Source organism: Melozone crissalis, unplaced genomic scaffold (genome assembly GCF_028551555.1).
Source record: "Melozone crissalis strain CALT ecotype California unplaced genomic scaffold, PUWL_Pcris_2 ptg000029l_1, whole genome shotgun sequence".
NCBI classification, from domain to species: Eukaryota; Metazoa; Chordata; class Aves; order Passeriformes; family Passerellidae; genus Melozone; species Melozone crissalis.
In genome coordinates, this window is record NW_026535807.1 from 11,734,654 (window position 1) to 11,759,841 (window position 25,188).

Below are 25,188 nucleotides of genomic sequence, written 5' to 3' on the forward strand. Positions count from 1 at the left end.
AGCCAGCTGACTGTGATTGGCCATTAATTAGAAACAACCACATCAGACCAAAGATGCACCTGTTGCATTCCACAGCAGCAAATAACCATGGTTTACATTTTGTTCCTGAGGCCTCTCAGCTTCTCAGGAGGAAAAATCCTAAAGAAAGGATTTTTCATAAAAGATGTCTGTGACAGGGGTGCAGAACAGGTATAAAGCACAAGGTGTGTTTGGTGCCTCATTTTATTGTGCACACTCACTCAAAACTCCAGCTTTGAGGCTTGGCCAGGCTTCGTGGAGGATTTTGTGTTCTTCAGTCACCCAGAGAGAAGAAACACCCAGGAAAAGCTGCCTGGCTGGATGCAGCCCCTTTGGAGACATCTGGGTGTTGGATGGGCAGGGAGCAAAGCCCAGCACAGAAATCCCTGTAGTGCCTGGGGCTGGGACCAGCTGTGCTCAAGCTCTGGCCAAGGTAAACCCAGCTGTGTCTTCTCAGTGGTGCTGAGGTGAGAGCTGTTAAACCACGTCCTGCCATGGCTGCTGCCTGTGCCACGAGCACTGGGGCCAGGGGAGTGAGGTGCTGTGTCAGTTCCCTACAGACACACCGATGCTGCTCCACCCTGTGCCAGCCCTGCTGTCCTCTCCAGCTCTGCTGGGTCCCAGCACAGTTCATCTCCTGCGCCCCAGCCGGGCCATCAGCTCAGCATTGGCAGCTGCCTTGGCCTGCAGCTCCTTCTCTCGGGCCAGGTCGAGCAGGATTTTCAGTAAGTGAGTGTGGACATCGAGTGACAGGGACACCTTCCTCTTCTTTTTGCTTGGAGCTGCTCTCTCAGTGGCTGGACTCATCAGCCAGGGCAGGGCTTGTCTTTCTGATCCCTCCAGCAGTGGCAGGCTGGCTTCATCTGGATGAGACCCTGCCCCAGAGCCATCGTCACCCCTCCTCACTTTGGAGACACCTGGCAGCATCTTGCTGTGGCTGGTGCTGTCCTGCCTCAGCAGCTTCCCTCCATCCACACCTCGGGGGGCTGCTGAGAGCCACTCACGGCTGGGTCCCTCCCGGGCCCCTGCTGGTGGCCCGAGGAGCAGCAGGCAGGAGAGCAGCAGGCGGGAGAGCAGCATCCTGCCTCGCAGCGTGCCCGGGGGTGCCTGCAGGGAGCAGTGGATTGGCTCTGAGCATCACCCCCATCACCCTGACACTGCCCCACAGCCCCCCGGCAGGTCACATCCCCCACAGAACCCCTCCACTCCCTGCACCTGGTGGGGCTTCACCCTCCTTTCAGGAGTCTTTCATTATTCCTCTCTGATTGTAACCCCCTTGAACAGGGTGGGGAATTTCGGGGAGGCTGAAGGGGGCATGGGAAGCAAATCCCCTGGGCGTCCTTGTCCTTTCACACAGCCCCTGGCCAGACACTGTGCCCTCAGTTTCACACCCTTCAGCCCTTTGTCAGCCAGGGAAGGAGACAGCCCTGTCCTGCCAGGGTGCTGCGGCTGCTCCCCAGCCCGTTCCTGCCCTTTGGCCAGGGAAATGCCTGCCTGGGGTTTCAGGGCAGGCAGTGGAGCTTTCTTCCTGCCACGCCTTCCCGGGCAGTGCCATTCCCCACTGTGTTGCTGGGCTCTTTAGGGCAAAAGCCACCCACCAAGGTGGGACACGAGCCCCTTGGACTGGCATACACAGGACATTGGGGCAGGAGACTGGCCACAGGTCCTGAGCTGTGTCAAGCCTCAGCAACTTTCTCCAGCCCATGCCTCGCCCTGGTCACAGGGAGGGCCCCAGGGATTGCAGGATGCTGAGCTATGGGGTGGGGATCGGGGTGCTGGGGTGTGGGGTGGGGATCAGAGCAGGTGTAGGGACACAAATCCTGCTGTATAGCTGCCTCTCCCTAAAATCAGTCACCCAGCAGAGCATCTCTGGGGTGAAACCCTTTGGAAAGCACCAGAATCAGCAGCCAGAGGTCGTTAACTCACTGCAAAGTGAGGAATGAAAAGCACCTAACCCCCTGCAACCTATTTCCCAGCTAAAAGCCCCTGAGAAGCACCCCTGAGGGCACAGCCTCACCATTTGCAGCAGGTCCTCGTGTCCTCGATGTTCAGCAGTGCTCCCAGGCTGCAGGGACCACAGGCTGGGGGTTTGCTCTGCTCCCTGCCAAGCCCTGGCTCTTATCCTGTCCCAGCTCCACCTCTGACCCGCAGAGGGGGTGACAGTGACAGGGGGAAGGTGGGGGGGCCGTGTGGAAATGTTTTTAATACATTTTGCCTAATGGCAGATGAAATCATCCCAGGATGTGGGTGGATGTTGCCCCCTTGCAGCTCCCCCAGCTGTTTGAAGGGGATTCCGGGAACCTGGGAGAGCTCAGTTCTAATTGTTCCATGTTTGACTTGCAAGATGTTTTTTCTCCATCTAATTAGGCCTCCCTACTCCTGTCAGGCTCTGTGATCACTTCAGGGAGGGAGAGAACGTGCACATTGCTGGGACCATGGGCATTGTGCCTCATAAGGACAGCTCCTGGTGCCAGCTTGGCACTGTGTCCTGACAGGCTCCCTGGCCACATGGAGGGCATGTCCAGAGACATGTCACCTCCCTGCTGTGCCAAACCCAGGCACTGCTTTGGCCACTGGATTGCAGGACACCAGTGGCTTGCAGCTCACCTTGATGCACTCCAGCTGGGACACCAGTGGTTTGCAGGCACCTGCACCATTCCAGCCTGGCCCAGCTGCCCAAGTGGGGTGAGCCCCTTATACAAGGATTTTGTTCCAAAATTCCCCCCTTAGGGAGTGTGGGAGCATCCCAAGGCTCTGAGGCTGTGTGGGCACCACATGAGGAGAGTTGTGGGTGCTCAGCCCCACAGCCAAGGGCAGGAGTCAGGGTGCCCAGGGTTCAGACCACCCAGGGCTCTGCCCACCCCTGTGGTCTGAACCCATGGGTGACCCAGCCTATGCCACTCTCCCCAGGACAGCAGGGAACAGAAATAATGCCAGCTTTGTTCCTCCTCCCAGGGACAGCCAGGAACTCACACCCAGTAGCCAAAATTAGCTGGCAGCACTGATTCACACAGCACGTCATGCAGCAGCACAGAGCCACGTGCTGACACGTCAGGGCCTGCACAGGGGGTCATGGCCTGGCTTGCATCAGCTGGGCACGTGCTGGGCACAGGGATGGGGCACTGGGCTCCCTGGGAGGGTGAGGGACCTCAGCCAGCCCTGCCAGCCAGTGCAGTGGGCAGCTGCAGAGGGCAGCCCAGCTGGCAGGGGCAGGGGGCATGGTGAGTCAAGAGCTGTCCCCAAACTCCACAGGCATCTCCAGAACGAGCCAAGAATGTGACATGTCCCTGTGAGCACAGCTTTAATACACATCCCCCTGCATTGGTACACATAGACATTTGCTGTATATAACATACACAGAGAACAGCAGGACGTGTGGGGCCACACAGCCCAGCCAGCAGCCCTGGGGCTCTGGGGCAGTGAAGGGCACGTCCCTACCCAGCCCTGGGCATGGGGGGAAGCAGGGGCTGCAACATCACATTCACAAAGCCTTTGAGAGTAAGTGTGGGCGAGCAGGAACTGCTTCTAACATAGCACCATCCTCAGGGTGTCCCTGACAGGCCTGGGGGGGCAGGTGAGATCCCCCAGGTTAAAGCCAGATGTGCTGCTGGCAGATGTGTGAGCTGGAGGGCAGCACACGGCAAGAGCCTCCAGTCTCCCCACAGGTCATTGCCAAACCATCGCAGCCACAAAAGGGGAACTGGGCCCTAGTTGAGGTAAAGGTGAAATTTATTCAGATGGAGCTCATTGCAGGGTGAGGGATGCTGTGCAGGGAGGCACTGCCTGGCACAGGGATGTGGGCAGCTCTCCCAGCAGAGACAGGGAACAGAGAGGGAGTTTGGGGGTCTGTGGGGGGCAGGAAAGGGTACAAGGGTATTATGGGAGGGGAGGGAGCCCAACTATGCCAAGTCCTACCTCTGCTTTCAGAGAGAGGGAACAGGGCTAAGAACCCTTCTGTTGGCCAGAAATAATTTAAAAATCAAACAGAGAACAGCCCAGTGGGAAAGGGGGTTCAGAGCCTTGCTGGGAGGCAGTTTCCCATTTGACATAAATTTCACCTTAATGACAATACACTGATATGAAATGAAAAACCCACGAGCAGCATAAAGACAGGTTAGAAATAGCACCAGGTTCCTGCTGGGGCTGGTGGGCACATGGCTGCTGCCTCCATGGGCAGCCCAGCCCCGGCCAGGGCAGCAGCTGGGCCAGCTCCAGGCAGCCCAGCCTGCCCAGACACTGCCTGCACCTACAGCTTTGGCTGCCCTCCTTCCTTGCTGCCAGCACTGCCGCGGGAAGCTGTGGAGAGAAGCGAGGCGCTGTCAGAGCTCGGGGAGCAGCGCTGTCCCCAGCTCTGCAGGGCTGAGCCCGGGGCACAGGGTGGAGGTGCTGCAGTGCCCAGCCCTGCCCACCTGTCCTGCAGTGCAGCTCACACTCCTCCTTGCTCTGGAAGCGGTTGGGGTTGCCCTGGCAGCCGCTGTAGACGAAGGGCCGGCACTCGGTGGCTCTTTGGTTGTAGTACCAGCGCAGGGTGTAGCGCTGGCAGTGCCCCTCATCCAGGGGCAGCCTGCAGGGCTCAGCTGTGGGCAAACCCTGCTGTCAGGGCAGGCAGGGATGCCAGACCCACCAGGCACAGGAGGGGAAGCCCAGAAGGACAAGGCTGAGCATGGGAAGGGTTTGGCTGGAGGAGACTCTCTGTGCTCTGTCCAAGTGCTGGAATTGAGGGCAGGAGACTCCATTCTGTCTGCAGGGACATCTCCCGGCAAAGAGATGGGGACATGATGGCTACAGCACCCCTTCCCAGATCTCCTGGGGCCTTTGGGATCTGTTCTGTGGCTCATGACCAGAGCACAGGAAACCTGCCAGGGCAGCAGGTCCCACCAGCCCAGCACAGCACCCATCACTGTTGGTGATGGCTTCAGTGAGGGGGATAGAGCACAAGGTCTGCATGGTGTGGGCAGCACAGTGACAGAGAAGGTGCAACCTTCCCAGGTACCAGCAAGAGGGCTGGAAACCCCAAATCCCCCAGACAGATGGCACAGGGACCCACTGCCCAGCAAAACCCGGGGCAGCTCCATGGTTTCCCCCAACAGCTTATCTCTGAGTGCCAGGTGAGTGCAGGGAAGCTCACCATCCCCTGTGGGCTGCTCCAAGCTGTCCATCTCCGGGACCTCGTCGTAGTCATCCTCCTCTCCCTCCATGTCATAGGCGAGGTCGTCGTCATCAAGCGTGACCTGCTTGTCCTGCCCTGGGAGACAGCACCACACGTGAGCAGTCCTCACCACACACATGGAGCACAGAAAAAGGGGGACAAGGACTGAAAGCACAGGGATGACACACCCTCATTGTCCTCAGCATGTGACAACTTGAGCACAGGGACTACGTGAGCGCTGCTAGCAAGGAATGGCTGAGTGGAGAAGGATCCTGTCAAGGGGACACAGGAATCAGGGAACAGGCAAAGGAGTCTAGGCTGCTTTCCCCTTATTTCCCAAGGGAAAACCACCCCTCTCAGGTGTGGAGCAGTGCAGCACTGCCCAACCCTGTTGCAGCCTGACAGGATACATGCACAGGGATGGTGGGTGGGGAGATTCCCCCTCCCCTGTCAGCACCACAGACCAGAGCTGCCATGGGGGCTTCTGGAGGAGGCACAGGCAGGGGAGGCCCAGAGAGAGCAGCCACTGAGAGCCCAGCAGGACACGGACGGGGGAGGGCACAGGGAGGCACACATGCCCGTGTCACCAGATCTCACAGACCCTCCAGACTCTCCATCACCTGTTTGGTCCTGCTCGCTCTCCTGGCGGACGATTCTTCCTGCTCCCTGGGCAGAGTGGAAGCTGCTCCTGGCCTGAGCCCCCCAGCCTCCTTGGAGAGAAAGCACCCACCTCATCCCAGCCCACCCTTTGCCTCCATCCCTCCAATCCCACTCCTCCAGCCTACCCTTCCCTCCAGCACTGCTGATCCCTGCAAGACCCCTGCCCCAGTTCTGACACCCAAGAATAGAAGGGGTACAGCTCCTGGGATCCCCTCAGTTGGGCAGATGCTGGCAGCACCCAGACCCCACTGGCACCATCCCAGCTGTCCCTGGGATCCCTGTGCCATCATTTCTGCCACACACCATCCCTTCTCCCTGTGCAGGGCCCTGCACTGATGATGACCCTGACTGAGGGGTCATGGAGGGTGCCAGCCACCTCCAGCTCCCCAAAACCAGTGGCACACCTGGGTGCCAGGGCTCCTTTTGTGCCACACGTTTGGAGCAGGGGGATAGGAAGGAAGAGCTGCAACCTGAGTGCTCACGTGAGTCCTGGTGCCGTGGGAAGTGGCCACCACAGGCTGTGGGAGAGACAGGGTGGGGTCAGGGGCAGAGTCCAGAGAGGGGAGCAGGTAAGGGTGTGCCCCCAGCCCCAGGGCAGCAGGGGGGATGCTCACCACAGTGCTGGCTCATCTCCTGCCTGACGAAGGCACGGATCTCCTCCTCCTGCCGGGCACACGAGGGGCAAGGGTAGCAATGGGGGGTGGTGCAGTTCAAGAGGAGGAAAAGCCCTTTCTCCAGGGTCTAGCAGAGCCCAGAGGTGAGGGCAACCCCTCCCTCAGTGGCAGTGGGATGGATCCAGCACCCCTTCCCACCACAGTGACCTGAGTGCTACAAGCCTGAGGGCTTGCTTCTGGCTCCTTACCGTCATGCCTGGCTCCCCCTTCTCCCCACGGGGCCCGTGGGTGCCAGGACTGCCCTGGGGACAGCAGAAAGGAGGTGGGAAGCAGGCCCTGGCTGGAGCCCATCCAGGCAGGGCCAGGCACCCAGACACTTACCTGCTCTCCTCTCTCACCAGGGATGCCAGGCATGCCCCGTGCGCCGGGCACTGACTGTCCTGGGGGGCCTCTCTCCCCCTGCAAAGGACACGTGCTCAGCATCTGCCTGCTGGCTGCTGGAGCCTCTCTGCTTCCCCCAGCACCATGGAGGTGCTGCTTTCCCCAGGCCTGCACCCCAGGGATGCCAGTGCAGGTGGGCATGGGGACAGCTCCAGCCCAACTCAAGGACAAGCAGGGTTCCAGACTCCCTCCCTCAGACTCCATCCCCTGGGCAGGGGGACACAAGGGAGGACACAAGCCAGCAAGCTAGGAGGGCAGGACAGAGCTGGAATATGACTCCAGATGCCACCCACCCCTCACCCACGAGGGGAATTGGGCCCTCCCATCCCCAGAGCCCCAGGGGAGCAGTCACCTGTGGAGAGGCCTTACCTTCTGGCCCTGCATGCCCTCAGGACCTCGTGGGCCAACGCTCCCTGAGGGCCCAGGGGGGCCAGGAGCTCCGTCACTGCCCCGGGGACCAGGGCCACCCATAACGCCTGGGGCACCCTGGAGGAGAGCAGAGGGTCAGGCCAGGGGCATCAGAGCCCCCAGCTTCAGAGCAGATGCCATGGATATCCTCTGACCCCCCAAAAACCAGCACTGGTGCCTCCTGATAAAGAGCAGGGAACTGTTCTCAGTCTTTGCTTAGTGCCATAATTTAGAGCAGCGCTGAATGACTCTTCTGGGAGCACCAGGCTCTGATGTGGTTCCAACCAAGGCTGTGTCCTGGTACAAGCAGTGTGGTGCAATGCATCCCATCCCTTTGCAGCCTGCTCACCCGGTCTCCTTTCTCCCCCTGGTCTCCTTTGGCTCCCTGCTGCCCGTCAAAGCCCCGGTCACCCTGCAAAGAGGAAGGGACAGGCAGCAGGGGACACACAGCAGGGGGATGAAGTGCCAGCACAGCTTTTTCCAGCACTGCTCTAACCTACCTTGGGTCCCATGAGCCCTTCCTTTCCAGGAATGCCTGGTGGTCCTGACAGGCCCAGCTCTCCCTGGGGACAAAGCAGTGTCCATCAGCCCCCAGCCATGCTTTCCTGTCCCACCCTGCTGTCACTGAGGTGCTTACCGGCTCTCCTTTCCTCCCTGACAGCCCTGGGCGCCCTGGGATCCCTGGCTCTCCCTAGAGCAGGCAGGAGAGAGGCAGGGCAGTCAGTCCCTCACCCCTCAGTGCTCACCCCAGAGCCACAGGCAGAGGAGGGGACCCCTGAGCCTGTCACAGGGCAAGGTGTGGCCTCAGCCATCTCCCACTCCCCTGGCTGAGGGAGGGGATCCAAAGGGCCACAGCCCCCAGGCACCATCCAGGCTCCTGCAGCACCCCGCAGGCACCCACTCACCTTGTCACCCTTGTCCCCATTGAGGCCACAAGCACCTTTCATGCCCCGCTCACCCTGCAAGGATGGGAAGTCAGAGCCCTGCCAAGCCAGCACTGGAGAATGCTGGCTGCCAGAGAAGCCAACCCACCTTGAGGCCACGCATGCCCAGGGGTCCCATGTCCCCCTTGTCTCCCCGGGCCCCGGGGATGCCATCACGGCCAGGCTGGCCCTGTGGGAGAGCACAGAGTGTGACAGGGTCTGCTCCTGCCCTGCACAGGGGTGGCAGAGGCACAGACACAGCTCCTCACCGGCTCTCCAGGCTCTCCTGGTGCTCCAACCTCTCCCTGGGGAAGGCAGAAACACCAGTCAGGGCAGCTGAGGGGATGGTGCCCCCCAGCAAACCCAGCAGTGGGGCTGCCCAGCTTCATACCTTCTGCCCACTGGGGCCACGTGCCCCAGGGAAGCCCATGGAGCCCTTCTCTCCTTGTTCACCCCTCGTGCCCTGCAACAGAAACCCAGATCAGCACAGGCTAGGAGGGAGAGCTCTAGCCACAGCCTCTGCATGGCCACAGCACAGCCACAGTCACCTCCAGGCCATGGTCCCCTTGCACCATGTCCCTGCAACAGCAGCACAGAGGGCACAGGGATGCTGTCATGCCCTGCTTCCTCTGTCCCCTGCCCTGTCCCTTGCCCTCAATGATCCCCACCCCAGCAGCTCCCAGCCCTGCACAAGCTCCCCCCAGCCCTGTACCTTCTCTCCGAGCATGCCTTGCTCCCCCTTGTCCCCCTTGTCCCCTTCTGTGCCCTTCAGGCCACGCTCTCCCTGCAAAGGAGGAAGCACAGGGAGGGGTCAGGGGATGAGGAGAAGCTCAGGGTTGGAGCAGGAACATGGGGTCTGTGGGGTGGCTGGAGGAGAGGGGACAATACACTCTGCCAGGGAGGGTCCCCCAGCGGGGAAAAGCTCCCCCAGCTCTTCCCACAGGGACAGGAAGGATGAGGAGAGGGAGGACAGGGACAGCTCTTACCGGCTCCCCCTTGCTGCCCCGTGCTCCTGGCGGCCCCTCCAGCACCACAGTATCACCCTGTGCACCCAAAGCAGACAGAGGGGGGGTGAGAAGGGGGCCAGGGCCTGCTGCGTGCCTCCCCACTGCCCCCTCCCCAAGGACTCACCTTGTCTCCTTTGGGTCCTGGGGCCCCAAGGTCTCCCTGTGAGGATGAGGGGAGATGCTGCAGTGATGCACAGCAGGGAGCAGCAGCACCTCCCTGAGCACCCCAGTACCTGCAGGTGCATCACTGTCCCCAGCACAGAGTCCCTTACCTTGTCCCCACGCTCCCCACGGTTCCCAGGCACGCCCTGTGGGGGACAAGAGAGGAGTGCTCAGGGAGGGATCCCCCAGAGCAGGGTGCAGCTGAGGGAGGGGGGTACCTACAGCTGGCCCACGATCCCCTTCTGGCCCTGGGCGTCCATCCTCACCCTGCAAGGGGGAAGGGATGTGAGAAGGGGGTTGGGGCACCCCAGCATCACCGCAGGCCAGGGACAGCTGCAGCTCTGGCTCAGGGACCTGTCAGGCACCATGAGCCTTCCTGTCCCTGGCTGTGGGGACATGGGGACTGTGGCAGTACCTACCCGTGGTCCTGGGTCACCACGTTCACCTCTGGCTCCCGGCAGCCCAGCCCCTGGAGCCCCCTGCCAGAGGAAGGCAGGAACTCATCCCCATCCTCACTGCCCACAGCTCCTCCCAGCCCTGCCAGACACCCCACATGCCAGGGACACCCCACAGTCCCCACCAGCTCTCTGGGTGCCATGTGCCACCATCCAGAGCGGGCTCAGCACCCTCAGGGGTGAGCAGGCTGCAGGGACACTCCACAAGGGAACCAACCTCCCACCCCTCATGCTGTAGGGCTGCCCCTGGTCCTACCTTGTCACCCTTCAGGCCAGGGGCCCCTTGCATGCCCTAAAAGAAAGGAGAAGGGTGAGCAAGCCACAGGAGGAAAGCAATGCCAGACACCGTGTAAAACATCCCTGAGAGTCCCACCAGGCCACAGCACACTCCAACAGCACCCTGCACCCTGTAAAACATCCCTGAGAGTGCCACTGCACACTCCAGCAGCAGCCTGCACCCTGTAAAACATCCCTGAGAGTCCCACCACAGCACTGCACACTCCAGCAGCAGCCTGCACCCTGTAAAACATCCCTGAGAGTCCCACCATGGCACTGCATACTCCAGCCTGCCCCAGGGCCCAGGGAGGTGCCAGCTGTCCCTGCCAGCCTGTCTGAGCCAGCAGGACAGAGCCCACAGCCCCAGGAATGCTGTGCCACCATACTCACAGCGGGCCCTGGGGGCCCCACAGGTCCTGGTGGTCCAGCAGCGCCATCCCTGCCTGGAAAGCCGATCAGACCCTGCAGGGAGGAAGCAGGAATGGGCAGAGCCTGGGGCTGGGAAGCAGTGGGGCTTGCAGGGATCTCAGTGCCACTGCACAAGGGCCCAGGGTCACCAGGACCAGTGGTGCCATGTTCTGGTTGAAGTGTTTACCCTCTCTCCTGGGGGACCTGGAGGGCCAGGCTGTCCGTTGTCCCCTCTCAGGCCTGGCTGTCCTGGCATCCCAGCAGGGCCTGCCAAGCCTGGGGGTCCTGGCAATCCTGGCAGGCCGGTGTCACCCTGAGGTAGGGAAGTACAAGATGAAGCTCCTCAGGAGCTGCTTTTCCTTCAGCCAGCCAAGCCAGAGCATCACTGGGGCATCAGGGACATGATCAGAGCCAGGGTGACATGGGGACAGGGGTTACCTTCAGACCTGGAGGCCCATCCTGCCCTGGTGGTCCCCGTGCACCGACACCCACTGATCCCTGCAAGGTGGCACAGAGCATGTGGCACATCACCAGGCTGGGGGCACAGGGGTGCCAGGGCCATCGTGCCACCCAGAGCATCCCCCAGGGTGGGGCAGGGAGGACATACCTTCTCCCCTTTGGCTCCAGAGGACCCCTTGGCTCCCTGTGAAGACACCAAGCCCCCAGGAGGACCTGGGCAGTAGGTGGCAGGGGCACAGATGCCAGCCCCCACCAGCATCCTCTGTCTCCAATATCCACCCCAATATGTCTCCTACTCACATCTTCCCCAGGATCTCCTGGCTCTCCAAACTTTCCTGGCTCCCCCTGGCAGGGAAAAAGAAGGAAAAAGCAGATGTGTGGGATTATGGACTGGGGGAGGAGCTGTGGTGGTGTTCACAGGGGTCCCAGGACAAGGGAAGAGATGAGGATCTGATGTTTCAGAAGGCTTGATTTATTATTTTATGATGTATATATTATTTTAAAACTATACTATATTAAAAGAATAGAAGAAAGGATTTCATCAGATGGCTAGCTAAGAATAGAAAAGGAGTGATAACAAAAGCTTCTGACTCTCAGAGAGTCTGAGCCAGCTGCACTGTGATTGGCCATTAATTAGAAACAACCACCATGGACCAATCAAAGATGCACCTGTTGCATTCCACAGCAGCAGATAATCATTTTACATTTTGTTCCTGAGGCCTCTCAGCTTCTCAGGAGAAAAAACCCTAAGGAAAGGTTTTTTCATAAAAGATGTCTGTGACAAGCAGCTGCAGCTAGATCCTCACAGGGTGGCCAAGCAGCCAGGGAGCTGAGGACCACACGACCCCTCCCCAGTGACCCCCAGGGCAGTGCTCACCTTGTCGCCCTTGGGGCCTGGCAAGCCTCGGTCACCCTTGGAGCCCTGTCAGGGACAGCAGTGTCAGGGCACAGGGCACACACAGGGCTGGCTGGCCCCTCACAAGGCCAGGGTGGTGGATAAGGTTATGACAGGGAAGGGTCAATGAGGAAGATGAGGGTAGTGGGAGTGACTCACGGGCTCTCCCAGCAGCACACCCTCCAGCAGCGCCGGCTCTCCCTGCAGGGCACACATGGGTGCTCAGTGCCCACTGTGGGTGCCAGGGCCCAGCACACCCCTGCCCAGCCCAGCCCTCCCAGCCTGGTCCTTACCTTCTCTCCCTTGGCTCCAGGGGGGCCGGTGATGGCCTGGGGCAGAGGACAAAGTGGGCAGGTGAGCAGGGCTGCACAGGCATGCTCCCCTCATCCTGGCCAAGGCAGCTCTGCACTCACCTGCCCTGGGGCTCCAGCATCCCCTGGCTCTCCCTTGGGACCAGCAGGCCCTGAAGGTCCGGGTAAGCCCTGGCACAAGTGGCACAGCCCTCAGCCTTGGCTGCAGAAAGCCAGGCTGAGCTGAGTGGGGATGGGGCAGGGTGAGTACGTCCGTACCATCTTCCCTGGCATTCCTGCCTCGCCGTCCTTCCCTGGCACACCATCCCTGCCTGGCACTCCTGGCTTCCCACTCTCCCCCTGCAGGCAGTGACAGTGGGGCTGGGCTGTGCAGGCAGCCCAGGCACCCTCACTGATGGCAGCCAGGTGTGGGGGTCACACACTCACCACTTGTCCCGGCAGCCCAGGGACACCCGGCGGGCCCTGCAAGGAGACATGAGCAGAGATCAGGCAGCATCCCAGCACCAGGAGCAGCCAAAGGGTATTTGGGGTGCTGCAAACACCTACCCCTGGGCCAGGGGGGCCAAGGGGTCCTGGCAGGCCCATGTTGCCCTGGGGGCCAGGCAAGCCCTGCAATGGAAACAGCCACATCAGAGAGGGGATGGCACAGCCAGGACCTCGGCTGCCCCCGTGGGAAGGTGTGTTGGGGTGGGACTGGCTGATTTGGGGAGGCTGGATGGATTTGGGCAGCCAGGTGGGTACAGGCAGGGAGTATGAGTACTCACACGGATGCTGGAGCCAGGTTCCCCTGGATCACCCTGGGAAGAACACACTGCATCAGCCTGACCACCCCAACCACCCAGCTACTGTGGTCACAGGCACATCTTCATAGCTGGATCCAGGAGGGGTCCAGCCAAATGTCCCTCCCCCAGCCCAAAACTTCCTGAAATGTGGCCCACCCTCCAGCTCCCAGTCTGGCAAGGCACCCTTTCCCTCTGCCAGGCTGGAGTGGCAGTGCAGTTGCCTTACCTTGGCACCAGCTGGGCCCTGGGTCCCTGGGGGGCCAGTGCTGCCCTGCAGGGGACAAGGAGACATTATTGGGGTGGCACTTGCTGGTGGCACAGAGCAGGGAGGGGGCAGCAGGACCACTCAGTCCCAGCAGTGCCACCCCACCTCTGCTCCCTGGGGAATGCCCACCCTGGCTGACACCATCCTTGCATGACAGTGACATGACACATGGTGCAAGGTGGCTCCTTACCGGAGGTCCTGGGGGTCCTGGCTCTCCCTGATTACCCTGGAGGGACGGAGGAAGAAATGGGATCACTGCAGAAGTGGGTTTTCCCCAGTGGGAGCAGGGGGTGTCCCCAGGGAGAGCAGACCCAGACAGTGCCAGCAGCTCTTGTAAGCACCAAGTAAGACAAGCTTGAACAGGTCCTGCTAGGATGCAGGGGGCCAAGAACCCAGCCCAGCAGCAAGGTGACCCCCACGGTTTCACCAAGCATTCACAGCGAGGAGCCCCCAGCTGTGCGCTGAGATGGTGGGACATGGGGACATGGGAGACACACAGACACCTACCGGGCGTCCCAGCACGCCAGGGAAGCCTGGCACGCCCTGCAAAGAACCACATCACAGTCAGAAAACAAACAGAAACCCACACCTCCACACAGCCCTGCTGCCCCCCAGGGAACCACAACGTGCCCTGCAAAGAACCACATCACGGTCAGTGGGCAAGGGGAAACCCACACTTCCACACAGCCCTGCTGCCCCCCAGGGGTGCTCCCCCATTCCCAGTGTGGTACCCAGCCAGAACACTCAGGAGGGGCAGGAATACGAAGAGGCCCTCAAATCCCAGGCCTTGCATGGGCAGAAGGAGGTGAATTAGGCAGAAACACTCCTGCTGGTGCTGGCTGGTGTGACACCACAGGAGCTCCCCCAGTCCCAGCCTGCATCTCTCCACCATATCTCCACTCACCGGCTTCCCCTCAGGACCTGCCAGCCCTCGCTCACCCGGGAGGCCCTGGAGCAAAGGATGGAGACAGGGATGGGGTCAGTGCCAGGCAGGTCTGGGGGCAGTGCCAGGCAGGGGAGCAGTGTGGCACTCACCGGGCTGCCGTCCCTGCCCTTCTCGCCAGGCTCTCCTCGGTCACCCCTCAAGCCACCTTCACCCTGCAGTGGGGACAGGCACAGGGTCACAGGGCAGGCAGGGACCTTCCCATGGCCTCCCAGGGCTGCTGAGGGCTGTGCCCAGCAGTGCCCTCACCCAGGGCTTTGCTCCCTTTTGACAGGGGAGACTTATAACCTCAGACCTTGTCTCCTTTGGGTCCCCGCTCGCCCTCAGCTCCGGGCTCACCCTGTGAGGGGAAGAAGACAGATGCCATCAGCCCTTGCTGACCACCATCCTCGGCCCCAGCCCATGATGCTGCCCCAGCTTGGTTATCTCAGCTGCTTTCTCCTTTCAGACCAGCCACACACCTTGGCTCCTTTGGGTCCAATGGGGCCACGCTCCCCCGGGAGGCCCATCAGGCTGCCCTCCACCACGTCCACCTGTGGGCAGGCAAAGTCAGGGCCAGCACCCAGGGCACCTCAGGAAGGATCCCTCAGGGGCAAAGCCCTCCCCAGGCCCCTGAGCCAAGGCACTGGATGCGGCCATCCATCCCCAGAGGGGCAGGCTGGCATTTTGATGATGATCCCCAGCAGCAGCCATCACCTACCTTGGGCCCTGGGGGCCCCGGGGGTCCAGGCAAGCCATCCCTTCCCTGAGAAGGGTGGAGAAATAGGGTGAGTGTCAAAGGGCATGGGAGAGTAGAGGAAATGGGCATCTGCTTGCCCCACAGAGAGCCCTGCATCCCCTCAAGAGGGGCACAGCACCAGAGGGGATGGAGGGCACCATGTCCCAGCTCACCTGCTCCCCTCGGTCGCCCTTCTCGCCTCGGTCGCCCTGTGCAAACACCGTGGTGGCTGTCACGGGGCTGTCCCCAGGCCCCCAGAGCAGGTCCCCCAGACTCACCCCACACCTCCACACACACTCACCTTCTCGCCGGACCTCCCGGATTCCCCCAGCTCCCCAGCCCGGCCCGGCACCCCAGGAATGCCTGGCTTGCCAGGCTCCCCTGGCTGCCCAGGCGGGCCCTCGGGCCCCCGCTCACCCACGGCCCGGCCCATGGGGCCCTGGGGGCCGGGGGTACCTGGGTCTCCCTTGTCACCTTTGGGTCCTCGCTCGCCAGGGAAGCCTAAGGAGCCCTGCAAGACAAAAGCTGCGCTGCCAGAGCCAGCCCTGAGGCGGGGCTGAGCCGTCTGCATGAATACCCAGCCAGCCCAGAAAGCAGGAGTGGGGCAGAGTGCTGGGGCCTGGCATCCAGCCTGGCTCCACTCACCTCTCGGCCCGGGGGCCCCCTTTCTCCTGGATCCCCCCGAGAGCCCTTCTGGCCCCGCAGCCGCTCGATGGCCGGCGGAAACGAGTCTGAGCTGCCATCATAGGCACCCGTGAGCTCCTTCAGGGATGAAACCTGGGAGGGAAGAAGACAGGTGCCATCAGCCCTTGCTGAACACCATCCTCAGCCCCAGCCCATGATGCTGCCCCATCAACATGGGGAAAGAGGAGAGAGCATAAATGGAACCAGCTGCAGCAGCACCCCACAGTCCTGCCAACCCGTCCTAAATTGCTCGGATCCCCCAGCACCTGCCATACCCTCCTCCTGCTGCCATGTGGCAGGAAAAAGCCCCAGCCTGACAGTGAGGAAATACACACCTTGATGCCAAGTGCTTCCAGGCTACGTTCAATGTTCTGCAATAAAAAGACATTTAAAACAAAGTAGGTTCCCACCACAGAGGCTGTGGATGGTTCTCTGTCCCCCAGGGCTGAGGCTGCTGCCCCAGCACAGCAGGTCAGGGTAGGGACTCACCACTGTAGTGCCAGGGTCTCCACGTGCTCCAGGGTTGCCAGGTCGCCCCTAGGTTTGGAGGAAAAGAGGAAATGGGAAGATGCACAGAGGTGCAGCAGAAGGGGTGAGCAGTGCTCTCCCTTGGTAGGTTTCAGAGTTAACACTTTGCTGCCTGCCAGGGGCTGTGGCTGTGACTGGGGTGCTCATAGCCTGTCAGGCTCAGTGCTGGGTACTCACCGGCTCCCCTCGCAGTCCAGGCTCCCCTGGGTCCCCCTGAAACACAGCAAAGGGTTCAAGGGGAGCAGTCAGGCTGCCCAGCACCAGCTGCAGCACCAGGGTCCAGCCCTGTTATCTTTGGGATGGGGACTCCTGCCAGGGACTTATTCCCTCTGGGATGTGGTTCCCTCCCCAGACCTTTGCCTTGGGGGGCTGGGGGGCAGGAGCACACTTACCTTTGGTCCAGGAACCCCACGGAGGCCTGGGGAGCCCTAGAAGACACAGAGGTGACACAATAGCAGCCAGCTCCCACGGACACAGGGCAGTGCCCTGAGGCAGCCATGGATGGGGGTCCTGCCTGCCTCAGAGCAGTCTGGACTCCAGGGTCTGGTGCTGAGGGGCACCATGGGGTGGAGAGAGAACTACACACCTGGCCTGGGGGGCCAACCTGCCCTGGGACGCCGGGGAGGCCCGGGGGGCCGAGGGGGCCTGGCACACCTCTGTCCCCCTGCTCGCCCTTGGCACCGCTGCGGCCCTGCCGAGAGAGCAGCGTCACCCCAGGGTCTGTGCCTGAGGGGCCAGGCACCCAGCACCCCATTACACACTCCTCCCTGGGGAGTACTCACCTCTCTCCCAGGCAGTCCTGCATCACCTTTGTCTCCCTAAGCAGGAGAGAAAGCAGCTGGAGGGATGCTGCCCATGCACTGCCCCAGGAGGGTGCTCCTGGTCTGGGCAGGGTGGAGCCACCAGGCTTGTGCGGATCACATGGGGACCACACAGGAACCACCCATGGATCACCTCCTTACCTTCCTCCCATCCTCTCCTGGTGTCCCATCTTCTCCCTGGGAACGAAGGCTGCCTGTCAGTGCCCCACTGAACTCTCTCAACATGGGTACAAACCCGAGGATGGCTCAGAGCATGAGGGTTCTTTACCACACGCCCCCCTTCCCTTACGCTGTACTGGGATCACTATCCCTCAGCATCCTGGGAGAGCCCCAGAGTCAAGCCCTGTTTCCCCTACTCACATTCTTGCCATTCAGGCCAGGTTTGCCATCCTCACCGGGTTTGCCCTGGCAGGAAAAGAAAGGCAGTGAGGGAGCCCCCCAGGCTGTCCCACCCCAGCCAGGGGTGCCTGGGCCCCACTGGAGCCTCAAGGTGCAGGGAAGGGGGAGCGGGGCACAGGGTGAGCCCTGCCAGATGGATCCAGCTGTGACCCACAGAGGGCATGGGACAGGATGTGTCCCTAGGGTGCAGCTGGTGGTACTCACAGGCACGCCAGGTGGCCCCAGGGGACCCACGGGGCCAGGGGGTCCCTGCTCCCCACGCAGCCCAGGCAGCCCCTGTGGGGAAAGGAGATGGTGGGAGCACAGGGCAGCCCTGGGAGCAGGGAGTGTCACTGGCAGTGGCACTCTGCTGGGGACAGGGGAGAAGCATGGCACAGGACACTGGTGGCCCCAGCAGGAACACAGCCCAAACCTGCCCTCTCCAGAGGTACTTACATCCCGACCAGGATCGCCCTGCTTCCCCGGGTCCCCCTGCAGACAAGGAGGAGGTGAGGACAGGGACATTGCTACCCTGCCAAAGGCTCCCCCTGCAGAGCATCCCCAGCCTGGAGCAGGGGGTGTCCATGGGGACAGCACCTCCATCATCCCTGTGCCCCCCAGCTCCCACCCAGGCACAGAGCTTCCCCCAGGCTGGCCCACACTCACCCTCAGCCCAGCAGGCCCTGGGGGCCCAGGTTTGCCTTCCAGCCCATTGCGGCCATCCAGCCCTGGCGGGCCACGGTCCCCCTGTGGGAGAGCAGGGAAGGGTGGTGGGAGCTCTGGGGTAGGATGGGAGTGCTGTGGGGCAGCCCTCAGCCCCCAGCCCTCTCACCTTCTCTCCTGGCAGGCCTCGGTCCCCAGGATCACCCTACAGGCCAAAGAGAAGTGAGCATCATCTCCCATTACCAGGAGCTGCACAGGGCGGGGTCCCCATTCAGACCCCATGGGAAAGGGGACACTCACTCGTGTGCCAGGGGGGCCACGAGGGCCCTCCACACCCTGCAAAAAAGAGACACCCTCAGCAGTGGGGCATGGAGGGATCCTGGCTGCTCAGCAGGCAGTGCCTGCAGGCCAGGACCCCCAGCTCTGCAGAACATCACCCCTGATGCTGCCCAGTGCCCCCCACAGCAGCCCCAGCACCCAGCACCTACCCTCTCTCCAGGCACGCCAGGGGAGCCAGCATCACCCCGGGCACCCTTGGCACCGTCCTCGCCCGGGTCCCCAGGGTCCCCCTGCCAGGGAAGGGCATAGTGGTCAGAGCTGTGCTGTACCAAGCCTGCGCCAGAGTGCACAGTGCTGGTGCTGTGTGGTTTAGGGCTGGGGTGAGAAGAACAGTCTCAAAATAAGAGGCACAGGCTGAAAATGAGGTGGCTGGGCTCAGTGCAGCTCCTGCTGGGCAGTGGGGGTCAGGGAGTGGCTGCAGAGAAAGGCACCTGCTGAGCCAGGAGCCACTGCTGAGGACACAGTGCCACCCTGCACAGGGCACAACCTGTGGCCAAAACTGTCCTGAGCCTCAGCTGGGATGCAAAAGCAGAATGCCCAGAGAGTTGGGTGCTGCCATGGGACCCCTGTGGGGCTGGGGAGCCAGGAGCACACCAGCTCCTTTGGAAACCTCAGCCCTACAGGGCCTCTCCATCACAGGGCATCAGTGTCAGCCCCTGTGCCCTGAGTTCCATGTGCCTCTCAGTCGTGGGGCACATCAGCTGCTCGTGGCAGAGGCTGTTTTGGGCAGGGAGGGCTTGATGGATCCCAGTGGGCAGGCAGAGCCCAGAGGACAGCAGGGGTATCCCACGCCAGCATCCCAAGCACTCAGTCATTACCTTCTCACCCTTTACCCCCACTCCTCCGGGCCCAACATCCACCTGTGGGGCAGAGAGGAGCTGTGGATGGGGCTGGACACCAGCCCAGGGGCAGGGAGAACAGGGAGGCAGAACTTACAACTCGTCCTGGGGGTCCGGGAGGCCCCTGAAAGAAGGGCAAGGGAAAGATTAAGGGGAGCTGGCACAGCCCTGGGGAGGGCACAGCTGGCTCTGGGGTGGGGGACCACGTGTGGCCCTGCCATCACTCACTGGGTCCCCACGGTCACCCTTGCTCCCTGGTGCTCCAGGGCTGCCCTGCAGGAAAGAGGGATGGAGTCAGAGGGGAGGGAATGGGGGACCCGTGGGGTGTGGGTCCTGTGGGGCAGTGAGCTGTGAGGGCTGGTGGGTGTCCATGGAGCACACACAAGGGGCTACTCACATTCCTGCCTTCAGGTCCTGGGTCCCCCAGGTCACCCTTCTCCCCGGGGGGGCCACGGTAGCCAGGGAGGCCCTGGGTGGGGGCAAAGGGAAGCTGTGCATTAGCAGGAGAGGCCATGAGGCTCTGTCCTGCCCAGGGTGCCCAGCAGCCCTGCACTCACCCGGGGACCCCTGTCTCCAGGCTTGCCAGGCAGGCCTGCTTCTCCCTGTGGGGAAAGAGGGGGTCAGTGGAACAGGGGCAGGGGGAACAGGGGCAGTGGGAACAGGGGCAGGGGGAATAGGGGCAGGGGGAACAGGGGCAGGGGGAACAGGGGCAGAGGGAAGAGGGGCAGGGGGAACAGGGGCAGTGGGAACTGGGGCAGTAGGAACAGGGGCAGTGGGAACCAGGGCAGTGGGAACAGGGGCAGTGGTAACAGGGGCAGTAGGAGCAGGGGGAGTGGGAGCAGGGGCAGGGGGAACAGGGGCAGGGGGAACAGGGGCAGCGGTCCTGGGGACCCTCACTCACCGGGGTGCCTTCGTCACCTTTCTCTCCTCGCTCTCCCTGAGGCACAAATCAGTGGGCACCGGCCAGGAGAGAAGAGCACAAGTCAGCAGCATCCCCCTGCTCCCTGGCAGCCCCGCTGTGCTCAGGGCCACAGTGCCCAGAGCCCCGTGTCCCACACTACCTCCTTGCCTCGCAGCCCCGGCTGCCCCGGGGCTCCCGCTCGGCCCGGCTCCCCCTTCTCCCCCGGCTCTCCTGGGTCACCCTAGGCAGGGGAAGGGACAACAGTCAGGCAGAGGCTGGGCAGCTGGGCAGAGAAGGGGCACAGCTGCAGGGACAGCCCCTCTAGAGCCAGACAGACAGATGGACAGACAGATGAATGGAAGGGCAGTGACATCACCTTTGGGCCACTCCTGCCTGTGAGGCCAACGATGCCCTGGTTGTTGGAGAGGAAGAGCAGGCGTCACTTGGGGAGGGGCAGCTCGGTGAGCACAGGCCAGGGGAGGGGTCCCCAGGGTGCCCCCAGACTCACCCGATCGCCCTGCTCGCCTTTGGGGCCAGCTGGCCCGGGGATGCTCAGGCCAGGGGGACCCTAAACATGGAAGGACACAGCATGGAGCAACAGCACAGGCACCATGAGGCTGGGCAGGGCTGTGCCCTGTGCTTGCTATCTTCAAGGCAGTACTCACACGGGCACCTTTATCTCCTGTGTCACCCTTGGGGCCAGGAGGTCCTTCTGGTCCTGGGAAACCTCTGTCACCCTGGAGCAGACAAAATCAGCACCCCAAACCACCCATTTCCCCACCCAAGACAGCTATGCACCAGGCTTAGGACCAGGATGAGCCCAGCTGTGCAATCCCCGTCCCCAGCCATGCCCACAGCCATGCCCACAGCCATGCCCAGAGGTTGGAGGGCACAGCTGGGCCAGGGTTACCTTCTCTCCAACACCAGCCACACTGGGAGCCTGCAGGGGAAGCAGAGGAGACCATGCTGGGCACTGCCCATGGCTCCCTGTGCTAGGGCTGGGGCAGGAAGAGCTGGAGCTGCTGGGCAGCATCACTTACTGGCCTGCCAGGTGGTCCTGGGTCACCCTGCAGAGAGACAGGTGTCACTGCCAGCCCCTTCCCCACAGACCCCTGCCACCCCACCAGGACCCTCCTCTGCCCTCACCTTCTCCCCCCGGGGGCCACTCGGTCCTGGAGCGCCCTGTGGTGACATCAGAGACCTCAGGGGGCTGGCAGTGCCTGGGAATGTGCACCCAGGGCATGGCAGCCCCTGGCTCCACAGCAGCACAGCCACCACCCCGACTCACCTCTCTGCCTGATGGCCCCGGGTGTCCGGGGGCTCCCATCTCACCCTGCACGAGAGGAGGAAGAGGAAGGTGTGGGGCATCCTGCCACCCCCTGGCTGCTCCAGGGCAGAGTGGGCATCACTCCACCACACCCTAGGTGCACCTACCTTCTCACCCTGTGGGCCTGGCACACCACGGTCTCCCTGCAGAGCAAAGAGAGGAGGGTTCAGGGAGCCTTCCTCCCCCTGCATCACACTGCCCCCATCTCACACACTGCCCCAGAGCTCTTCGCGAGTCAGCCCTGGATCACACCCAAGACGCCTGGGCTGTGGCAGCCATGCCCAGGCACTGCCGCCAGCAGCTCCCAGGGACACCAGGACCCTGCCTGGGCACCTCTCACCTTCTCGCCCGTCTCTCCCAGCTCGCCCGGCGCCCCACGGTCTCCCTGGTACAGGAGGAACAAAGGGTCAGGGGCAGCAGGACCTTTGGGGACATGCTGGCACAGAACCAGAATCCCCTTCTCTCTGCCAAGGCATGGCAGGAGCATCCCTGGGTCCCTGCACCACTCACCTTCCTGCCCTGCTCCCCCGGCGGCCCCCGAGGACCCTGCAGAGGAGAAGGGAGACATTGTCACCTCTGGTGTGACAAGGCAATGCCCAGGCTGCCCAGCGCAGGAGGGCTCAAGCTCAGGGCCTGGCTTTGGCATGGGCAGCTCCTGCCTGCCTTTCCTTCTCCCAGGACACTCACCCTGTCTCCTGGGTCCCCGGGGCGGCCGGGTGATCCTGGGAAACCTTCTGTGCCATCACCCTGGGGGTGCGGAAAGGTGAGAGCCATGCTCATGACACAGGGATGCCCATTAGATGGGAATCCTCACTCAGAGTGGTGAGAGGCCCAGCCCCAGTGGGGAGCATCCCTGCCACCTTCTCACCTTCTCTCCCTTCAGCCCAGGGGGCCCAGCAGGTCCCCGAGGCCCGGGGTCCCCAGGGAGCCCCTGCAAGAGAGAAGGGTCCATCTCAGCTCCTGGGATGTGACCCAGCCCTGGGCACACACAGCCAGTGCAGCCCTGATCCCCTCTGCCAGCCCTGTGGGCCTGGGGGCTCAACTCACTGGGGGTCCAGGGTCCCCTCGAGGTACTGCCCCATCCACGAATCCAGGGGGGCCCTGCAGAGAGAAAGGTCAGCTCCTGTGTGCTTGCCCTGAGGGCTCAGTCCTCCCCAGCACCCTGAGGGGCTGCAGTGCCCTTGGACACTCAAGGAACCTCCATCCAGTAGGGTAGAGGAGTCAGGGAAATGCACAGCCACTCACCCTTTCCCCTCGGTCACCCTTCTCTCCCTGCAAGGGTGAAAAAAGCAAATTAGGGCAGTTCTGGGCTGTTCCCATGCCCTCCTTGAACAGGAGAGGAACATACTGGGTAGAGCCATCATCAGTGGCATGAGGATATGTGCACGCCATGTGCCTCTCCCCACAATGCCCAGTGCCAGCATCAGCTCAGGCACGAGCATCCTGTGCAGGCACAGCCCACAGGCAGGGCCAGCAGGAGCCCACAGGGAGCAGCTCCAAGCAGCTGCCTGCTCCCCATCCCTCTGCCCACACATCCCCAGCCTTCCCCATGCAGCACTGGGGGATTTACCTTCACAAACTCCCCAGGAGGTCCTGGTAGCCCCATGGGTCCGAGGGGACCAGGGGGGCCTGGGTCACCAAGGGGCCCCCGTGGGCCAGGGATCCCAGGTGGGCCAGGGCTGCCCTGCAGGACAGAGAGGCTCCATCAGCTCAGGTGTGGGCTGGGGTGCTGGCAGAGACCCCTTCACACCCATATCCCCACACCTACCGGCACACCTGGCTCCCCTCTCGGGCCTGGCAGCCCCTGCCCTCCATCCGTGAGCACCCTGGGCTCTCCCTGCACCAGGATGGGGAGGAAAAATCAGTGACCACGTGTGCCACATGTGCCCTGCTGTGGCCACAGTGCCAGGGGTCTGGCAGGGAGAAGGGGAGGCCCTGGGGCCAGGAGATGCCAGGCACCAAGCTGTGCCCACCAGGGTCCCCAGAGCTCCCCAGGGACCCCTCTGTGGGGCAGCCCCCCACCCATCACCTACCGGGTCACCTTTCTCCCCCTTTGGGCCAGGGAGTCCCGTGGGCCCACGTGTTCCCTGGGAAGGAAAGATGGGAATGAGGGGGGGTGTTGGGTGTGAGAAGGGTTGGGGAGGGTTGGGGCCATACTCACAGGATCCCCTCGAAGACCAGGGATGCCCTGGATGCCCTAGAAAACAACAGCTCACGAGGTGAACACATCCCTGCCAGCCAGGGAGTGAGGATGGGATGGGATGAGATGGAATGGGGTGGCACGGCATGGCATGGCATGGCCAGCCAAAGCAAGGCTAGACAGTTCACTTTGCCAGGGATACACACATAGGAGCCAGCAGTGCCCCTGCCAGCTGCTGAGCCTTCCCCAGCACAGGGAGCAGGGAAGCAGGGGCTGGCTCAGGGAGCAGGCAGGGCCATGGAGAGCCCAATGTGCAGCAGCAAAGCCACGGGACACCCTTACTCACGGGCTGCCCAGGTGATCCAGGATTCCCAGGGCGTCCAGGGCTTCCTGGTGCCCCATCAGCTCCAGGAAATCCCTGCAGGACAGAGGAGCATCATGCCAGCATCTGGTGTACCCCAGCACTGCAGACTCCTTCAGTGCCCCAGGCAGTGCTGGCCCCAGCCCTGGGAGCTCAGGGCAGCCTCAAGGCAGAGCTGGGTTCCAGGTTGCCTTTCCCCATGTGCTCAGCTGGGGTGTGAGGGTGCAGCGTGGGGCTGGGGTTGTTCACCAGGAGTTCTCCTCCAGCGTAGGTGTGGAGACCAAAGGGACAAGGGGCAGCGAGAGGCCCCATGGAGCCAGGTCACTGTCCAAAGATCCTGGGGTGCCTAGGTGAGGGCCAGAGGCACTCACCCTGTCCCCCTTCCTGCCCGGACCCTCGGCACTCTCTCCTGGTGGACCCGGTGGCCCTGGTGGTCCTGGAGAGCCGGGAAGCCCATGGCGACCCTGGAGACACAGGGGAGAGGACAGGTTGGGTGGCAGGTGGTGGTCAAGAGGTGTTGCCTGTCCACCCCTGTAGCAGGGGCTGGACAGGTCCTAGCCCCACACCCACCCACTGGCAGGACAAAGGGACCAGGGAACACGAGGACATGGGGACCATGGCACTGCCCTCTGCAGGGAGCTGCCCCTCTTGTGCCCCCCTCCATCAGGTTATTACCGGCTGCCCAGGGAGGCCTGGTGGTCCCATCCGTCCTTGCAGTCCCTGCAGAGACAAGGCCAGTAGTGAGCATCCCCTGTGAGCTGATGTTAGCCTGGTGTGGGACATGCAAACCTCCCAAAGCCACCAGCTGGTGGCAGGGTGTCCCCAAAGCACTCACAGCCTCACCGCGCTCTCCCTTCTCGCCCTGCAAGGGACAGAGGGAAGGGGTTAGGGACTGGCACTCCTGTGCTTAACTCCCACTGGGCCTCTGCTGTCAGCAGCTAGGGGTCCATGACCCATGCTGAGCACCTGTGGCACAGCATGGCACAGCCTTGAGAAGCTCACCTTGGGGCACTTCATAGTGCAGGGCTTTGGCTTTGGCTCCGGCTGGCAAGAAAAGACAAGCCTGTATGAATCCAGGGATCAGACCTTACATGGGCTGCTCCCCCTCCACACCCCCAAGCTACTCTGGCCCTTACCCTGGTGGAGATGATGGTGCAGAGGTCATCGGTGAGATCTCCCTCCAGCTCTGCCAGGTCTCTGCCATGGTAGAGGTACCGCGGGTCCTCACTGGTGACCATGCGCCGGAGCTGCTCCCGGTCTGCCCCCTCCATGCCCACTGCCAGCACCTGCACCCCTGAGCAGAGAGCACCCTC

At 62.4% G+C, this 25,188-nt stretch overlaps 2 protein-coding genes across 2 annotated transcripts in view; both read right to left on the reverse strand.

Moving 5' to 3' along the window:
* Positions 1-648: 648 nt before the first annotated feature.
* Positions 649-1,098, reverse strand: LOC128939948 (urocortin-3-like). Its single transcript, XM_054281205.1, has one exon. The coding sequence runs from the start codon at positions 1,096-1,098 to the stop codon at positions 649-651; it is 450 nt and encodes a 149-aa protein (XP_054137180.1).
* Positions 1,099-3,357: 2,259 nt separating this feature from the next.
* The window catches only part of COL7A1 (collagen type VII alpha 1 chain), a 29,884-nt gene continuing 8,053 nt past the window's right edge, over positions 3,358-25,188 (reverse strand). The window contains exons 28-120 of the mRNA XM_054281206.1: positions 25,012-25,169; positions 24,878-24,919; positions 24,711-24,737; positions 24,551-24,595; positions 24,247-24,339; positions 23,861-23,932; positions 23,536-23,571; positions 23,408-23,461; positions 23,143-23,211; positions 22,945-23,058; positions 22,620-22,646; positions 22,422-22,475; positions 22,243-22,305; positions 22,062-22,121; positions 21,885-21,920; positions 21,715-21,759; positions 21,482-21,517; positions 21,336-21,380; positions 21,194-21,229; positions 21,088-21,114; positions 20,958-20,987; positions 20,713-20,784; positions 20,556-20,615; positions 20,424-20,459; positions 20,208-20,288; positions 20,048-20,083; positions 19,704-19,748; positions 19,544-19,615; positions 19,375-19,419; positions 19,244-19,270; positions 19,126-19,167; positions 18,457-18,537; positions 18,269-18,304; positions 18,138-18,173; positions 17,972-18,052; positions 17,762-17,797; positions 17,531-17,602; positions 17,288-17,332; positions 17,069-17,104; positions 16,889-16,924; positions 16,693-16,797; positions 16,499-16,534; positions 16,284-16,319; positions 16,068-16,115; positions 15,914-15,949; positions 15,540-15,671; positions 15,196-15,405; positions 15,068-15,103; positions 14,877-14,921; positions 14,638-14,709; positions 14,472-14,516; positions 14,269-14,331; positions 14,138-14,182; positions 13,741-13,776; positions 13,424-13,459; positions 13,195-13,239; positions 12,951-12,983; positions 12,733-12,795; positions 12,613-12,648; positions 12,445-12,525; positions 12,289-12,357; positions 12,169-12,204; positions 12,035-12,076; positions 11,858-11,902; positions 11,281-11,325; positions 11,129-11,164; positions 10,960-11,019; positions 10,709-10,834; positions 10,504-10,575; positions 10,094-10,129; positions 9,802-9,861; positions 9,605-9,649; positions 9,493-9,528; positions 9,345-9,380; positions 9,200-9,256; positions 8,926-8,997; positions 8,605-8,676; positions 8,483-8,518; positions 8,323-8,403; positions 8,196-8,249; positions 7,928-7,981; positions 7,791-7,853; positions 7,640-7,702; positions 7,252-7,368; positions 6,823-6,900; positions 6,690-6,743; positions 6,442-6,490; positions 6,232-6,345; positions 5,788-5,877; positions 5,356-5,439; positions 5,147-5,263; positions 4,428-4,595; positions 3,358-4,314 (exon numbers count right to left, since the gene is read on the reverse strand). Of these exons, the coding sequence (XP_054137181.1) occupies positions 4,265-4,314; positions 4,428-4,595; positions 5,147-5,263; positions 5,356-5,439; positions 5,788-5,877; positions 6,232-6,345; positions 6,442-6,490; positions 6,690-6,743; positions 6,823-6,900; positions 7,252-7,368; positions 7,640-7,702; positions 7,791-7,853; positions 7,928-7,981; positions 8,196-8,249; positions 8,323-8,403; positions 8,483-8,518; positions 8,605-8,676; positions 8,926-8,997; positions 9,200-9,256; positions 9,345-9,380; positions 9,493-9,528; positions 9,605-9,649; positions 9,802-9,861; positions 10,094-10,129; positions 10,504-10,575; positions 10,709-10,834; positions 10,960-11,019; positions 11,129-11,164; positions 11,281-11,325; positions 11,858-11,902; positions 12,035-12,076; positions 12,169-12,204; positions 12,289-12,357; positions 12,445-12,525; positions 12,613-12,648; positions 12,733-12,795; positions 12,951-12,983; positions 13,195-13,239; positions 13,424-13,459; positions 13,741-13,776; positions 14,138-14,182; positions 14,269-14,331; positions 14,472-14,516; positions 14,638-14,709; positions 14,877-14,921; positions 15,068-15,103; positions 15,196-15,405; positions 15,540-15,671; positions 15,914-15,949; positions 16,068-16,115; positions 16,284-16,319; positions 16,499-16,534; positions 16,693-16,797; positions 16,889-16,924; positions 17,069-17,104; positions 17,288-17,332; positions 17,531-17,602; positions 17,762-17,797; positions 17,972-18,052; positions 18,138-18,173; positions 18,269-18,304; positions 18,457-18,537; positions 19,126-19,167; positions 19,244-19,270; positions 19,375-19,419; positions 19,544-19,615; positions 19,704-19,748; positions 20,048-20,083; positions 20,208-20,288; positions 20,424-20,459; positions 20,556-20,615; positions 20,713-20,784; positions 20,958-20,987; positions 21,088-21,114; positions 21,194-21,229; positions 21,336-21,380; positions 21,482-21,517; positions 21,715-21,759; positions 21,885-21,920; positions 22,062-22,121; positions 22,243-22,305; positions 22,422-22,475; positions 22,620-22,646; positions 22,945-23,058; positions 23,143-23,211; positions 23,408-23,461; positions 23,536-23,571; positions 23,861-23,932; positions 24,247-24,339; positions 24,551-24,595; positions 24,711-24,737; positions 24,878-24,919; positions 25,012-25,169 (5,600 nt within the window). The 3' untranslated portion in view covers positions 3,358-4,264. The remainder of the gene's footprint in view (positions 4,315-4,427; positions 4,596-5,146; positions 5,264-5,355; positions 5,440-5,787; positions 5,878-6,231; positions 6,346-6,441; positions 6,491-6,689; positions 6,744-6,822; positions 6,901-7,251; positions 7,369-7,639; positions 7,703-7,790; positions 7,854-7,927; positions 7,982-8,195; positions 8,250-8,322; positions 8,404-8,482; positions 8,519-8,604; positions 8,677-8,925; positions 8,998-9,199; positions 9,257-9,344; positions 9,381-9,492; positions 9,529-9,604; positions 9,650-9,801; positions 9,862-10,093; positions 10,130-10,503; positions 10,576-10,708; positions 10,835-10,959; positions 11,020-11,128; positions 11,165-11,280; positions 11,326-11,857; positions 11,903-12,034; positions 12,077-12,168; positions 12,205-12,288; positions 12,358-12,444; positions 12,526-12,612; positions 12,649-12,732; positions 12,796-12,950; positions 12,984-13,194; positions 13,240-13,423; positions 13,460-13,740; positions 13,777-14,137; positions 14,183-14,268; positions 14,332-14,471; positions 14,517-14,637; positions 14,710-14,876; positions 14,922-15,067; positions 15,104-15,195; positions 15,406-15,539; positions 15,672-15,913; positions 15,950-16,067; positions 16,116-16,283; positions 16,320-16,498; positions 16,535-16,692; positions 16,798-16,888; positions 16,925-17,068; positions 17,105-17,287; positions 17,333-17,530; positions 17,603-17,761; positions 17,798-17,971; positions 18,053-18,137; positions 18,174-18,268; positions 18,305-18,456; positions 18,538-19,125; positions 19,168-19,243; positions 19,271-19,374; positions 19,420-19,543; positions 19,616-19,703; positions 19,749-20,047; positions 20,084-20,207; positions 20,289-20,423; positions 20,460-20,555; positions 20,616-20,712; positions 20,785-20,957; positions 20,988-21,087; positions 21,115-21,193; positions 21,230-21,335; positions 21,381-21,481; positions 21,518-21,714; positions 21,760-21,884; positions 21,921-22,061; positions 22,122-22,242; positions 22,306-22,421; positions 22,476-22,619; positions 22,647-22,944; positions 23,059-23,142; positions 23,212-23,407; positions 23,462-23,535; positions 23,572-23,860; positions 23,933-24,246; positions 24,340-24,550; positions 24,596-24,710; positions 24,738-24,877; positions 24,920-25,011; positions 25,170-25,188) is intronic.